Consider the following 14,358-nt stretch of genomic DNA (forward strand, 5'->3'; position numbering starts at 1 on the left):
ATCACTGGTGGAAACCTCATCCTGCCCGTGGATGAGGTTTCACCAAAAATGCAAAGGCTGCTTGGCTTTTTTGTCCGCCCGCCTGCCAACCGATTGGTTGGATGGGCGGCGAAAAGTTCGATTAAGATTTCAATATTAAATATTAAAGATAGATTAGGGGCCTTAACAGGCCGCTTAATTGTTGATGGGCACGCTGCCGACTCCTGTGCGCACCCGCTGACTGAAATATCACGAGTGCCCAATGACACTCGTCCGACGTCACCGCTTGTCATTTTACGCTCGTTTGGGTTGGGAGCATGCCTGCCTGATGAGCACAATATTCTGCCCGTCCCTTTAAGTGCCTTTCACATCTAAAGGGCTTAACAGCCAATGCATTCATTTTCAAGTGTGATCATTGTAGTTATGTAGCAAAATGCAGCAATCAACTTGCACAAAATAAAGTCCAACAAATCAAAATGAGATTTTTTTTATTCACCCGTGGGTTGTGGGCTTCGCTGGCTGGGTCAGCATTTATTGCCCATCCCTAGTTGCCCTCGAGAAGGTGGTGGTGAGCTGCCTTCATGAACTGCTGCAGTCCACATGGTGTTGGTACACCCAGGGTGCTGTTAGGAAGGGAGTTCCAGGGTTTTGACCCAGTGACAGTGAAGAAGCGGCAATGTATTTCCAAGGCAGGATGGTGCATGGCATGGAGGGGAACCTCCAGGTGGTGGTGTTCCCATCTATCTGCTGCGCTTGTCCTTCTAGATGGTAGTGATTGTGGATTTGGAAGATGCTGTTGAAGGAGCCTTGGTGAATTCCTGCAGTGCATCCTGTAGATGGTACACACTGCTGCTACTGTGCATCGGTGGTGGAGGGTGTGAATTTTTGTGGATGCGGTGCCAGTCAAGCGGGTTGCTTTGTCCTGGATGTTGTCCAGCTTCTTCAGTGTTGTGGGAGCTGCACTCACCCAGGCAAGTGGGGAGTATTCCATCACACTCCTGACTTGTGCCTTGTAGAGGGTGGACAGGCTTTGGGGAGTCAGGAGGTGAGTTACTCGTTGCAGGATTCCTAACATATGACCTGCTCTGGTAGCCACAGTATTTATATGGCTAGTCCAGTTCAGTTTCTGGTCATTGGTAATCCCCAGGAAAATGATAGTGGGGGATTCAGTGATGGTAATGCCATTGAACATCAAGGGGCAATAGTTGGATTCTCTCTTGTTGGGGATGGTCATTACTTGACACTTGTGTGGCACGAATATTACTTAGCACTTCTCAGCCCAAGCCTGGATATTGTCCAGGTCTTGCTGCATTTGGACATGGTATCATTCAGTATCTGAGGAATCACGAATGGTGCTGAACATTGTGCAATCAACAGCGAATGTCCCCACCTCTGACCTTATGATGGAAGGACGGTCATTGATGAAGCAGCTGAAGATGGTTGGACCGAGGACACAACCCTGAGGAACTCCTGCAGTGATGTCCTGGAGCTGAGATGACTGACCTCCAACAACCACAGCCATCTTCCTTTGTGCTACGTATGACTCCAACAAGCAGAGAGTTTTCCCCCTGATTTCATTGATTTCAGTTTTGCTAGGGCTCCTTGATGCCACATGAGGTCAAATGCTGCCTTGATGTCAAGGTCAGTTACTCTCACCTCACCTTGGGAGTTCTGCTTTTTTGTCCATGTTTGAACCAAGGCTGTAGTGAGGTCAGGAGCTGAGTGGCCCTGGCAGAACCCAAAGTAGGCATCAGTGACCAGGTTATTGCTAAGCAAGTACCGCTTGATAGCACCGTTGATGACCCCTTCCATTACTTTACTGATGATGGAGTGTAGACTGATGGGGTGGTAATTGGCCGGGTTGGATTTGTCCTGCTTTTTGTGTACAGGACATACCTGGGCAATTTTCTACATAGCTGAGTAGATGCCAGTGTTGTCGCTGTACTGGAACAGCTTGGCTAGGGATGCGGCAAATTCTGGAGCACAAGTCTTCATTACTGTTGCCGGAATATTGTCAGGGCCCATAGCCTTTGCAGTATCAAGTGCCTTCAGCCATTTCTTGATATCATGTGGAGTGAATCGAATTGGCTGAAGATTGGCATCTGTGATGCTGGGGACCGCTGGAGAAGATAGATCAGCCACTCGGCACTTCTGGCTGAAGATTGTTGCGAATACTTCAGCCTTATCTTTTGCGCTGCTGTGCTGTACTCCTCCATCATTGAGGATAGGGATATTTGTAGAGCCTCCTGCTCTAGTGAGCTGTTTGATTGTCCGCCACCATTCACGACTGTATGTGGCAGGACTGCAGAGCTTAGTTCTGATCCGTTGGTTGTGGGATCATGTAGCTCTGTCTATCACTTGCTGCTTATGCTCTTTGGCAAGCAACACGCGTTATAGCTTCACATGTTGACACCTCATTTTTAGGTATGCCTGGTGCTGCTCCTGGCACCTCCTGCATTTTCGCTTGAACCAGGGTTGATTCCCTGGCTTAATGGTAATGCTAGAGTGGGGGATATGCCGGGCCATGAGGTTACAGATTGTGTTCGAGTACAATTCTGCTGCTGCTGATGGTCCACAGCACCTCATGGATGCCCAGTCTTGAGCTGCTAGATCTGTTTGAAATCTATCCCATTTAGCACGATGGAGGATATCCTCAATGTAAAGGCGGGACTTCGTCTCCACAATGACAGTGTGGTGGTCACTCCTACCAATACTGTCATGGACAGTTGCATCTGCAGTGGGCAGGTTGGTGAGGATGAGGTCAAGTATGTTTTTCCCTCTTGTTTGTTCCCCCACCTTACTAACATCTGGAGGCTAGTGCCAAAATTGGGAGAGCTGTCTCAGACCAGTCACGCAACAGCCTGACATAGTCATCCTCACAGAATCATACCTTACAGATAATGTCGCATCTAGCAGAGGTGGCGGCACAGTGGTGTACAGTCGGGAGGGTGTTGCCCTGGGAGTCCTCATCATTGACTCTGGACCCCATGAAGCCTCATGACATCAGGTCAAACATGGGCAAGGAAACCTCCTGCTGATTACAAAGTGCTGTCCACCCTCACCATATTAGCAGCTATGTCTTTTTGGACTTGGCCAGCTGGGTCAGTAGTGGTGCTACCCAGCCACTCGAGCCACTCTAGGTGTTGGAATTTGAAGCCCCCACCCAGAGTACATGCTGCACCATTGCTACCCTCAGTGCTTCCTCCAAGTGGTGTTCAACATGGAGGAGCACTGATTCATCAGCTGAGAGAGGGCAGTACAGAGTAATCAGCAGGAGGTTTCCTTGCTCATGTTTGACCTGATGCCATGAGACTTCATGGGATCCAGAGTCAATGTTGAGGACACCCAGGGCAACACCCTCTCAACTGTATGCCACTGTGCCACCACCTCTGCTGGGTGGGATAGGACATACCCAGGGATGGTGATGGTGGTCTCTGGGACATTATCTGTAAGGTATGAAATCATGAGGATGATTATGTCAGGCTGCTGCTTGACTAGTCTGCGAGACAGATCTCCCAATTTTGGCACTAGCCCCCAGATGTTAGTAACAAGGACTTTGCAGGGTTGATAGGGCTGCAATTGCTGTTGTCTTTTCTGGTGCCTAAGTCGATGCCAGGTAATCCGTCTGGTTCCATTCTTTGTAGTGGTTTGATATAACTGAGTGGCTTGCTAGGCCATTTCAGAGGGCATTTAAGAGGCAACCACATTGCTGTGGGTCTGGAGTCACATTTAGGCCAGATGACAGATTTCCTCCCCTAAAGGGTATTAGTGAACCAGAAGGGTTTTTACAACAATCAACAGTAGTTTCATGGTCCAGATTTTTATTGAATTTAAGTTCCACCATCTGCCGTGGTGGGATTCAAACCCGGGTCCCCAGAGCATTACTCTGGCTCTCTGGATTACTAATCCAGTGACAATACCACTATGCTATCACCTCCCCATGTGACTGACTATTTTAGCTTTGTTGCTGGTGTTGGCTGACTGTTGGCCTGGGAGAAGTCTCTGCTCCTAAAAATAGGAGCAATATGGCTGCTGACATAATATAGGTAAGGTATCAGCTAACTTGTGCTCAGCAAGCAATGTGATAATGATCAGATCAGCTGTTTATTTTTAAGTAAAATGTTGGCTGAGTGATAAATATTGATCAGGATACTGAGGAGAATTCCCAGGCTCTTCAACATAATGCCACCAAATCTTTTACGTTTACCTGTGAGAGTAGACAGGACCTCAACTTAATGCCTCTTCTAAAAGAAAACCCCTCCAACAGTGCTGCACTCTTTCTGCACTGCACTGACACATCAGCTGAGCTCAAGTTTCTAGATCAAGTTTCTAGTCTCATCTTCTGACTCAGAGATAAATGTGCTGCTACTGAGCCACACCTAACAGCACAAAGTAAATGCTTGAATGTAAACTACTTTCATTTCTAACAACCCAATGTTATTACTGATGGGAATGAAAGGGGATGAGAATTATTGTCTGGAGACTTTATAAGTTGTTAAAATATATGTACTTATATGCATTGCATTATTGCTCAGGCAAAAACACAAGAGAATAGATGCTAAGAAATTGAGCTGACATTTGGCATCAGTACCTCTATGGGAATATGTGTCTGCCTATTGACATAAATCAATTTAGCAAAAGATAGTTGGCAACTTACAAAATAAATTATTATTTGTAATTTGGCATGGTGTATACCAAATAAATATAATTTACCACTTAAGGTTAATGCAGTACATAGACCAGGCCTTACATTTGGGTATGTGTCCTTCAACTCATAATGAACCCAAATCCAGATTATATTTTCAAGTTTAAGTCTCCCTTTTCCAGTAATCTACTTCTCATTAGTGTTGTTTATCCCATTGTTTAATTCATTCCACATATTGCTTAATGACAATTTGGCTTCTGTTCACTTGATTCTGTTCTGCATCATGTTGTTTTTGTCAGTTCTTGGCACAAGTGGTTTGAATGAATAGGCTTTATTTATTTTTAATTAAAACTGTTTAACTTGTTTCTATGATGTTTGTGTTTGACAGCTAGAGGAGAGGACATCGCTTCCAAAGAATGGGTAAATTTTGTATGTCACTGTGGGTTTCGATATGAGGTAAACCAAGACCAAAATGCAGAGTAAAGTTCTCGACAGTTTAGCTTAACACCAAGGGTACATCAATGGGAATTTTTCCAAATTAACCAAGCTTATGGTCTTGCTCTGTAAGTAACTGCCAAATTAGGCAAACTGTGCACAATTTAGTGGCTCAATGGATTGAATCTCAAATCCTTATAGCCAGCAACTAAGAAACTTTCAATCTATCAATTGGATTATAAGCTCACTGTATCTGAATCATGGTATTTTCTGCCCTTTTCTTTTTGGAATCCTTTGAGCACTGGAACAATGTATACTGATGTGGCTGATGAAATCCTCACCCCTCTTTGTGTTATTCTTTTGCCAGTCCAGTGGTTACAAAAATCACTTTGGGCTAAATCTTCAGGGCCCTGAAGACTGGACCGAGACTGCAGAAGCCCTAAAAATACCAGTGCCAGGCAGCGTGTCAATTGCAAGGCATTGATGGTGGGGACTTGGTACGATGCTCTCTAGCAGGGACAGTGGACTTTCAGCACCATAGCTTTGAACGTGGTTGGCAGCCCCCTGGCATTGTGTGGACAGAAGAGCAGGGGCAAGATTCCAAGGACAACTGGGCAGCTACCTGCCCAAAAGGAAGGCCCCAGCTGCCTATGGGGGCAAAACTGTCAGGTTTTGTGCCCTGTGGCAATGAAGGGCAACACCCTTCATAGGAAGAGCATCGGGAGTGCACCGGAGATGAAAGGAGGGCAGGAAGGCAAAGGAGGCCAAAACCTCAACGCAGGATCGAATGCTAAGGTTTCGACTGAGACCCAGTGCTGCTGGAGATAGTGACTCTCTAGGCAGATGGTCACAGACGTCTGTGTCCTCTGCCAAAAACTCGCACGTCACAGAACTGATCACCACACCCTGCCTGTAGCTGTCACTATGGACTTGAGTTTCTTTGCTCCTGCCTCATTTCAAGGATCAACTGCGAATCTTAGTGGCATTTCAAATCTGGTGAACACGACTGCATCTCAATGACCTATTTTATCAGAGCTGGTCAGCATTTTCCTTTAATAACAGGCATGGCCTCACAGGGAGAGAGGGCATTGGGTTTCACCGCCATCAATGGATTCTCGACTGCAGGACATTAACGAATGTGCCCATGTGGACCTCCAGGTGCCCAGCAACCAGTCAATGAGATCCATCAGGAGGAAGACCTTCCACTCCCTCAACATCCAACTAGTTTCCGATCACAACAAGACCATGTTTGCGCTCACTTTCTTGTCATCTGCCATGACTCCTTCATGCTCTACTAGTCCAAGCTGCCTCAAATCTTCACTTCAAACCCCAAAGTGCATGGCCATATCCTAGGGGTCAAGGGAGATCCCTTGAAGAGATGACTACTAACCCCTCTAACAAAGCCTCAGGTAGAGGTGATACAACCATTCAGAAGGCCAGCCGTTCAGAAGGCCATCGGGCTTCTGAAGATGGACAGGTTGGGTGGTGCCCTCAATACCATCTTGCAAGGGTCTCGGTCATTGCTGTCGTCCACTGTGCTTTCCATAACACCGCCCTCCAGATTGGTGTAGTCCTTGAGGACAGTGGTAGGAGACAGTTCATCAGGGGAGGAACAGGAGCAGGAGGGCAAGACAGGAGGAGAAATCTGAAGGGGCAGACGGTGGTACAGAGGTAAAGTCATTATTCTAATAATCCTTATCCCCTGATTAATGCTTTGGACATGGGTTCAAATCACACCACAGCATCTAGTGGAATTTAAATTCAATTAATAAAATCTAGAATTATCTCTGTAATGGTGACCTTGAAACAATCATCAATTGTTGTAAAAACCCATCTTGCCCACCTATGTTCTTTAGTCTGCATGTGACTTTAGACCCACAGGAATGTGGTCTGAAGTCACATGTAGGCTAAAGAGCTGCCCTCTGACATGGCCTAGCAGGCCACTCAGTTCAAGGTCAGATAGGCATGGGCAACAAATGCCAGCCTTGCCAGCGATACCCACATCCTGTGAAAGAATAAAGAAAAAAAAGTGGATGGAGGTGATGCTGAATAAGAGATGCCCCTACTGCACAACAAGGCCAAAAAAGCTCCTCCAGCCGCCTTCCTTGAACTGGACCTCCTTCCTCTCCCTCACAGCCTTCAGCATTAGATTCAGGTCTGCATTGATGAAGTGAGGGTCTGCCCTGCCCTGGGTGTCAGGCTTCTGGCCCCTCTGTGACATCTCACTTCCCTTTGGTGCTGTGGAAGGCTTTGGCACAGGCAGAAGATCTCTCCCTCAGGACAGCCTCAGTGATGGCTGTCATAAGGTGTCCTGACTCCCAAGCTTCATCTGAAACCTCCTTTTCTGCCCCCAAGCAGAGAGAAAACTCACCTCCATAACACCTAAGTGCTCACCCCTGTGAAAATTTGAAATTTTGTCAGTTTTCCACCAGAAGTGGCTTTCTGATTGTCATGAAGAGATATTAATGTATAAAATGTTACTGGAAATTATTTTTTTTAAATAGAGGTTTAGTCTGTGGGTGTCTGTGTGTGTGTTAATTGGGTTAAAGCCAGCTAGTCTGGATGATTTGATGAATAATAGTTTTGTAACGTGGAGGTACATTCACATTTTGTTGAATAGAGCATTCAAGAGTGGGAGTGGAAACTTGCATCCAGCTAGAAGACACCAAGCAATGTTTATATTACTAATAAAATTGGTAAAAATAAAAAAACTGTGAAAGGGATTCAAAGGGCCTGGTGATACAATGAGAATTTACATTCAAAGAGAAAGGCTAGGTATAACAGAAAGGAGTTTGTGTGTGCAGGTCAGAGGCATGTGATATCTAAGCAGCTGTAAGCCTACAACTTTCTGTAAAAGAACCAAATTGAAAGGAACCTAATTTTGAATTTGTAAGGTGAAAAATGCTTTGCCTGGTGTCTGTTTAAGTCTATTGGTTATTGTTGCCTGAGTGGAGATTAATTTGGGGATTTGTTAAAAAGTTATGATAGTAGTAATCTGTAGCCATGTGTATGTATTTAATTTGTTGTAAATTGATAAATGTCTCATTTAGTTTGATATAAAAACCCCTTGACAATTGGTGGTCTTATTCCTGAATTTAGAGCTGCAACTCAAAACATACTAATTGAAAATATAGGTTATGACAGTGGTTTAAAGTTTCCCTCTGGGATTTTAAATAACTCAGCCTTTACAAACTGCTGTATCATAACACTGATCCAAAAACAGAGCCAGATTGAGTTTTCCACCTCGTTGGCGAAAAATCAGCCCTTTTTTGCTGTTTCCATTGGGGACAGTGTAATTATCACTTTTGAAACAGCTTTAAAACTGATGATTACAGATTGGCCACCATGCACTCTGCCCAATTTCCATCTCCATTGACTTCGTGGGAAGGGAAAATTGAACACGATGCAAATGGGCAGCCAATCTGTAATCATCAGCTTTTGATTAGCATTGAAAATTAAGATAGGTACTGGGATAAAGTTTGGGCCGTTGCTCAATCCTGTATCTTGTGTTATGGCATAAAGGGCAATTTTATTAGAAAATCACACCGGATGCCTACCACATTCTCCTGTCTCTTCTGAAATGCAAACTGCACTACACTGCAAGGCCAGAGGCTAAAACTATTTACTTATATTTACATGTAAATTAAATAAATACAATGACACAGCAAGGTACTGAATCAGCCCCATATAAAAATAAAATTACAACCAAATTAGAATCCATTTTAAAACAGGGTTTTCTGGCTCTGCCCGCAGGTGGGACCCTCTAATTTCGCCAAAGTCAATGGACCTTTGGCTGGCTTGCCGCATCCACCGCGAGAGGACTAGCCGCACTGGAGCCAGAAAATCCTGGCCATAGTTCTTACAGAGTCTAATAAGCAATGGGGACAATTTTACCTTGGGCCATTTTATAAAATGGTCGATATCAGGTCAGCCCCCCATTTTCTATTTCCCTTAAAGTCAACTGAAAGCAATTTATAATTATTGGCTGACCCGATATTGTCTGTTTTACACTGCTGCTCAAAGTCAAAATTAAGCCCATTGTGTCTATTAGATGAAGCAGTCTTTTGTAGTCTTCGCAAAGCAATGTCGTACATGGCCGATCCCAATTTCTGGTCAAACCAGTTGGTCTCTCAGGGAATCAAGGGAGATTGGGTTTGAGGAGGAAAGTAAAGTTGAAGCAGCCATGATTGTGTTGAATGGCAGAGCAGGTTCGAAGAGTCACATCGTTACTCCTGCTTCTGTTTCTCATGTTCTCATGAGTTTGGTTCCTTTGCCAGAACTAGCGTTAAATGACCAAAGAAGTGAATTTTGAGTAGGATATCTTTAATGTTAAATTTATTCAGAATTGGAGTATTGCATGATGTTCTTGTCTCCACCCAATTAACAGATATCAAAAGACTGAAAAACAAACACAGAAAAGATATCCAAGGGTGTGACTATAATTGAAAGGATACAGCTATTAGGAAATGATGAGGAACTTGGGCTCCTTTATTATGAGAAGAGGACAAAGGAGAAACTTGCTAGAGGTCTTTAAGATGATGAAAGAGTTCAATAAGATGGATGTGGTGAAAGCCTTCCCACTTACGGGTGAATCCAGAACAAGATTGTGAGAAGGTGGAACTCAGTGGGACATGGAGTGGTTGAAACGGTTAGCACTGAGACATTAAAGACGATGCTTGATGCATGTATAAGGGAGGATGGAATGGAAGGTTTTAGGGGCAGTGTAGGAAGAGAGGGAGAGGGAGAAGGCTGGGGTAGAGTATAAGCCCTGGCATGGAGCAGTTCAACAAATGGCTTGTTCTGGACTATAAATTCTCAGTTACTTTTCATATTGAAGCCATTTTTGATGTAGACAAATAGACTGAGACCTCTTTCATCCTGTGGGGCAGTCGGGGGGAGGGGTGGGGGCGGGCAAAGGCCTGGAACTTTGATATTTACTTTATATACTTCCCTTCATTGTTCAGCAATTGGAGAAGTTAGAGAAGTGTATTAAACAGTCTATTAATTGCAGAACTTAATTTATTTCTGAATAAAAGGTTTAAAATATGGCAAATTCTATTTGCACAAGCATTTCCCATTAAGTCAAGGACATGTGTATAGTCAGTTCCAGGCATTCATCACCATTGACAGAGAAGACGAAGCATAATGCCCTTAATGCAGATTCCTGGCAAGGAGCCATGCTTGGAGGGAGGCTAACTAGAAAATTATGGCTTGTAGTTCCTGATTTTCGAAGCATTTAAATTAAGTTCCTGGGTTGACTTCTTTTTAATAATAAATATATCACAAAAGTGGCAGGTTGAATCTTCAGAAATTCTCTGCTGGTAAATAAGGAAAGTTTTGAAATCTGGATTTCTCTCCCCCATCTGGAATTCATTGCCTGGGGCGCTGGTGGAAGCAGATTCAATGCACCTTTCAAAAGGGACTTGGATATAGAGTTGAAAAAAAATGCAGAGCTATGGGGAAAGGGCGGGGGAGCATGAGTAATTAACTAACCCTTTCAAAAAGCTAGCTCAGGCACAATGTGCCGAATGACCTCCTTCCATGCTGTATGATTCTATGAAAAGGGAAGGGATGTTGGGATCGATAGATTTTTGTTAGGTAAGTGTATTAAGTGATATGGAGCAATGGTGGGAAAAGAAAATTGAGTAAAAATCATCCACGATTTAACTGAATGGTGGAGCAGGCCTGTGAGGCTGAATGGCCTACTTCTGTTCTTAATGTCCCTATGAAAGGATTGGCACTAGAAAGTGATTGATGCAAGCTGTGTTTGTTTTTTTTTAAATTGAAGTTGAAGTTCATTATTAGATATTTGAAGTGTGACTCAGTGATTAACTTTATATATCCCGCTTCTCTGCATTTGTAAAATGATACATGTTATACCATTACACCATTATCAATTTAAATTACTGAAGGAAAGTTTCCTGAAACAGTTCCAGACTGACTTTGTGAAATTGAACCATCCCGAATGAAGCTGCCCATTCAGGAAAACATGATCTACATGTCACCAAACTGGTGATCCTTAAAGGAGCCGCTGCAGGCGTCATTTAAAGGTGTCATTTAAAACAAAAACTAAATGTAGAACTAGGACAGCCTCCTCTCCTGAATGCTGACCCCCTCCCACTCTTGCTGCTCCCTCCCTCTTGAATGCTCCCCAAATTTTCCAAACACTTCCTTCCCTCTCGATCGCTTTCCTCCTCTCCCAGCAGTGAAACGAACCTAAAATTGAAATTGACCTCACCAACAGCTTGCATGGGGACACCCAGCAAGCCTGAAGTCCAATATCGGGTGTGTCCAATATCAGGCTTATCCATTCCAACCCAGCAATCAACCCCTGTGTCCAGTTCACACCAATATCTTGGCCATCATCCCTTTTTAAATTCCCGAATGTTATTGCTCCTGACACTTTTCATGGGAAATAAGAAATATAAGGTGTATTTTATTGAAAGCAAACAAGTGCAGTAATGATATTTGAAATAGAGGTTTGGTAGTATTGCTGAAAAAAAGAGACATGCTGTTGAAATTTTCTGCCTTATACTCATTAGGATAGAATTGCAAGAATACCAAATTTTAAAGAGAGCAACAAATTGAAACTGCATGAAAAAAGGGTGCTGATTGCTTAACAAGTGAACTAGGGTTGAGGTGTTGTGTGAGGGAATTTTTATTTTTCGATTTTCGTCTATGTTTTTGGGGTGAGCCAAAACTGGATGCTGTAACATTTAAAGCATAGAATGTACCAAGCTTGGATACAGCAGACCCAGCCTCAGCGCAGGGACAGAACCCTTTTGGGAGATATTAACAAGTCACAGATCAGATCATGGGGCAGAGTGAATGGCAGTTTGTGGACAGTGATTACTCAGCGCAGATGTGGGGCAGTGGCAGCTCAGAGAAGCTGAAGTTTTTCACTGCTTATTACAGCTAGATAGCTGGGATCATGTAGGTGATTAGATGCTGGATTACAGCCGAGCCAATCCAATGGGACGCATTCTTGGAGGAAGAGATTGAATGACTAGGAGGCTAACAGTCAGAGTTGGCATCCTGTTGCCATCCTTAATTAACGTTAAGAATGTAGTGGTGAGTGACATTTTTGAACCGCTGCAGTCCATGTTGTGAGGTACACCCACGGTGCTTTTAAGTTCCAGGATTTTGATCCAGTGACAGTAAAAGAACAGTGAACTAGTTCCAGGTCAGGATGGTGAGTGGTATGGAGGGGAACTTGCAGGTGGTGGTGTTCCCATGCGTCTGCTATCCTTGCCTTTCCAGGTGGTTGAGGTTGCAGGTTTTGAAGGTGCTGTTGAAGGAGCTGCAGTGCATCTTGTAGGTGGTGCACACTGCTGCCACTGTGTGTTGGTGGTGGAGGGAGTGAATGCTTAAGGGGGTGGATGGGGTTCCAATCAAGGGGACTGCTTTGTTCTCGATGGTGTCAAGCTTGTTGAGTGTTGTGGGAGCTACATTCATTCAGACAAGTGGAGAGTATTCCATCACACTCGTGATTTGTGCCTTGTAGATGGTGGAGAGGGTTTAGGGAGTCAGGAGGTGAATTACTCTCCACAGAATACCCAGCCTCTGACCTGCTATTGTAGCCAAAGTATTCATATGACTAGTCCAGTTCAGTTTCTGGTCAGTGGTAGCCCCCAGGATATTGATAATGGGGGATTCAACAATGGTAATATCATTGAATGTCAAGGGGTGATGGTTAGCTTCTCTTATGTTGAAGATGGTCATTACCTGGCACTTGTGTGGTGCATATGTTACTTGCTGCATATCAGCCCAGGCCTGAATATTGTCCAGGTCCTGCTACCTTTGGACATGGACTGCTTCAGTATCTGAGGAGTTGCAAATGGTTATGAATAGTATGGGCAGAATTTAACACCTCAGGGTGGGCGCATGCTCGACCCGATCGGGCGTTAAATAGCATGAGAAGACATCGGGCTGGTGTCCCGATGTCATTGCGTGTTCATGTGATATTTCGCTCAGCGGGCACGTATAAATGCCAACAATTAAGAGGGCAATTAAACCCATTAATGACACAATTGTCTTCGATTTTTTTGTGGCCCGCGAATCGGCCAGGCAGCCTTTGCATTTTTCAACAAACCTCATCCACTGGTGGGATGAGATTTCTGTGATGAAATAAAATATAAATAAATATCTGTGGACAGAATTTTCATAAGCCAAATATTTAGGTGACTGACTATGATGCATGGACACTTTTTTCAGCTTTTGAAATCTTTATTTTTGCTGTTTCAGGTCTTAAGCTCCCTGAGGCAGCTTTGTGGCCAGCCAGTGTGAAATTGCGGTTGGGGGCCAATTGTGGTCAGCGGTCCATTTCCCGGCCGATCCCATGCCTGCCTGCCGACCTGAAAATTCAGTCCCATGAAATCATCAGCGGGCACCCCCACTTCTGACCTTATGATGGAGGGGAGGTCATTGATGAAGCAGCTGAAGATGGTTGGATCAAGGACGCTACCCTTAGGAACACTGTGGCAACCTGAGATGCAATACACCGTTAATTTTGAACAATGCTTCTTCACACAAATTTCTCTGCGATGCATCATCCAAACCATCTGTCTCTAGAGTAATTGTTTTTGCACGTTTGTTAGTGCTTCCCAGGAAAAGCTGTGGTTTGCATTTATGTGAGTTATGATCATTTGCGTGGCCAGAATCTTCGCTGCTCGATGGCTGGAAAATTTCATACATTTCATTTGCCAAAGACTTAGTTTCACCAGGCATTGTTGTTTTTTGAATCACATTTTGTAAGCTCAGCATCATGCCTAGTTCACTTTTCATTTTTTCCCCACTGGTACGGCATTCTGCCAGATAGCACAGAGCCAATAATGCAGTGTAAACAACTTGAGGATTTGAGTGGCCTAGGAACAGGATCAACCCAGGCAGATATCCCTGATCCTGAACAAGCGCTCGCCTGTTTAAGGGGTCAGATGCTAAATCTTGCAGCTGGTTTACAACTGCTTGTGCATCAGGCTCCCCACTCATTGTGCCACCATCCACCATGCCATATGTTTTAAGCAATTTTCTCAATAATGCACTTAACACTCGATACTTGTTTGGCTCTTTGATTATAACCTGAGTTTACTACTCCTTCGATCACTCACCAATGCCGTCAACAAATCCCATCCGTTTTAATGGGTACAGCGACTCAATAGAGCACTAACAATGCCGTTCTCTCTGCAGCTCCAGGTTTGCTTTGCTCAGCGAACACGGTTGAACGCCTATCTGCTGGTGAGTGAGTTGGTAAACAAGATACTGCAGATGCAGAGACCAATGTAATATGAAGCACATGCTGT

The 14,358-nt window shown here is 44.3% G+C and overlaps 1 protein-coding gene across 1 annotated transcript; it reads right to left on the bottom strand.

Annotated features, from left to right (window-relative positions):
• Positions 1 to 13,525: 13,525 nt before the first annotated feature.
• Positions 13,526 to 14,105, bottom strand: LOC121276812 (armadillo repeat-containing protein 1-like). The gene has a single exon (XM_041185355.1). It carries the CDS (start codon positions 14,063 to 14,065, stop codon positions 13,526 to 13,528), a length of 540 nt encoding a protein of 179 aa, XP_041041289.1. The 5' UTR covers positions 14,066 to 14,105.
• Positions 14,106 to 14,358: the final 253 nt, after the last annotated feature.

This window comes from Carcharodon carcharias, chromosome 4 (assembly GCF_017639515.1).
Source record: "Carcharodon carcharias isolate sCarCar2 chromosome 4, sCarCar2.pri, whole genome shotgun sequence".
Taxonomy (NCBI): domain Eukaryota; kingdom Metazoa; phylum Chordata; class Chondrichthyes; order Lamniformes; family Lamnidae; genus Carcharodon; species Carcharodon carcharias.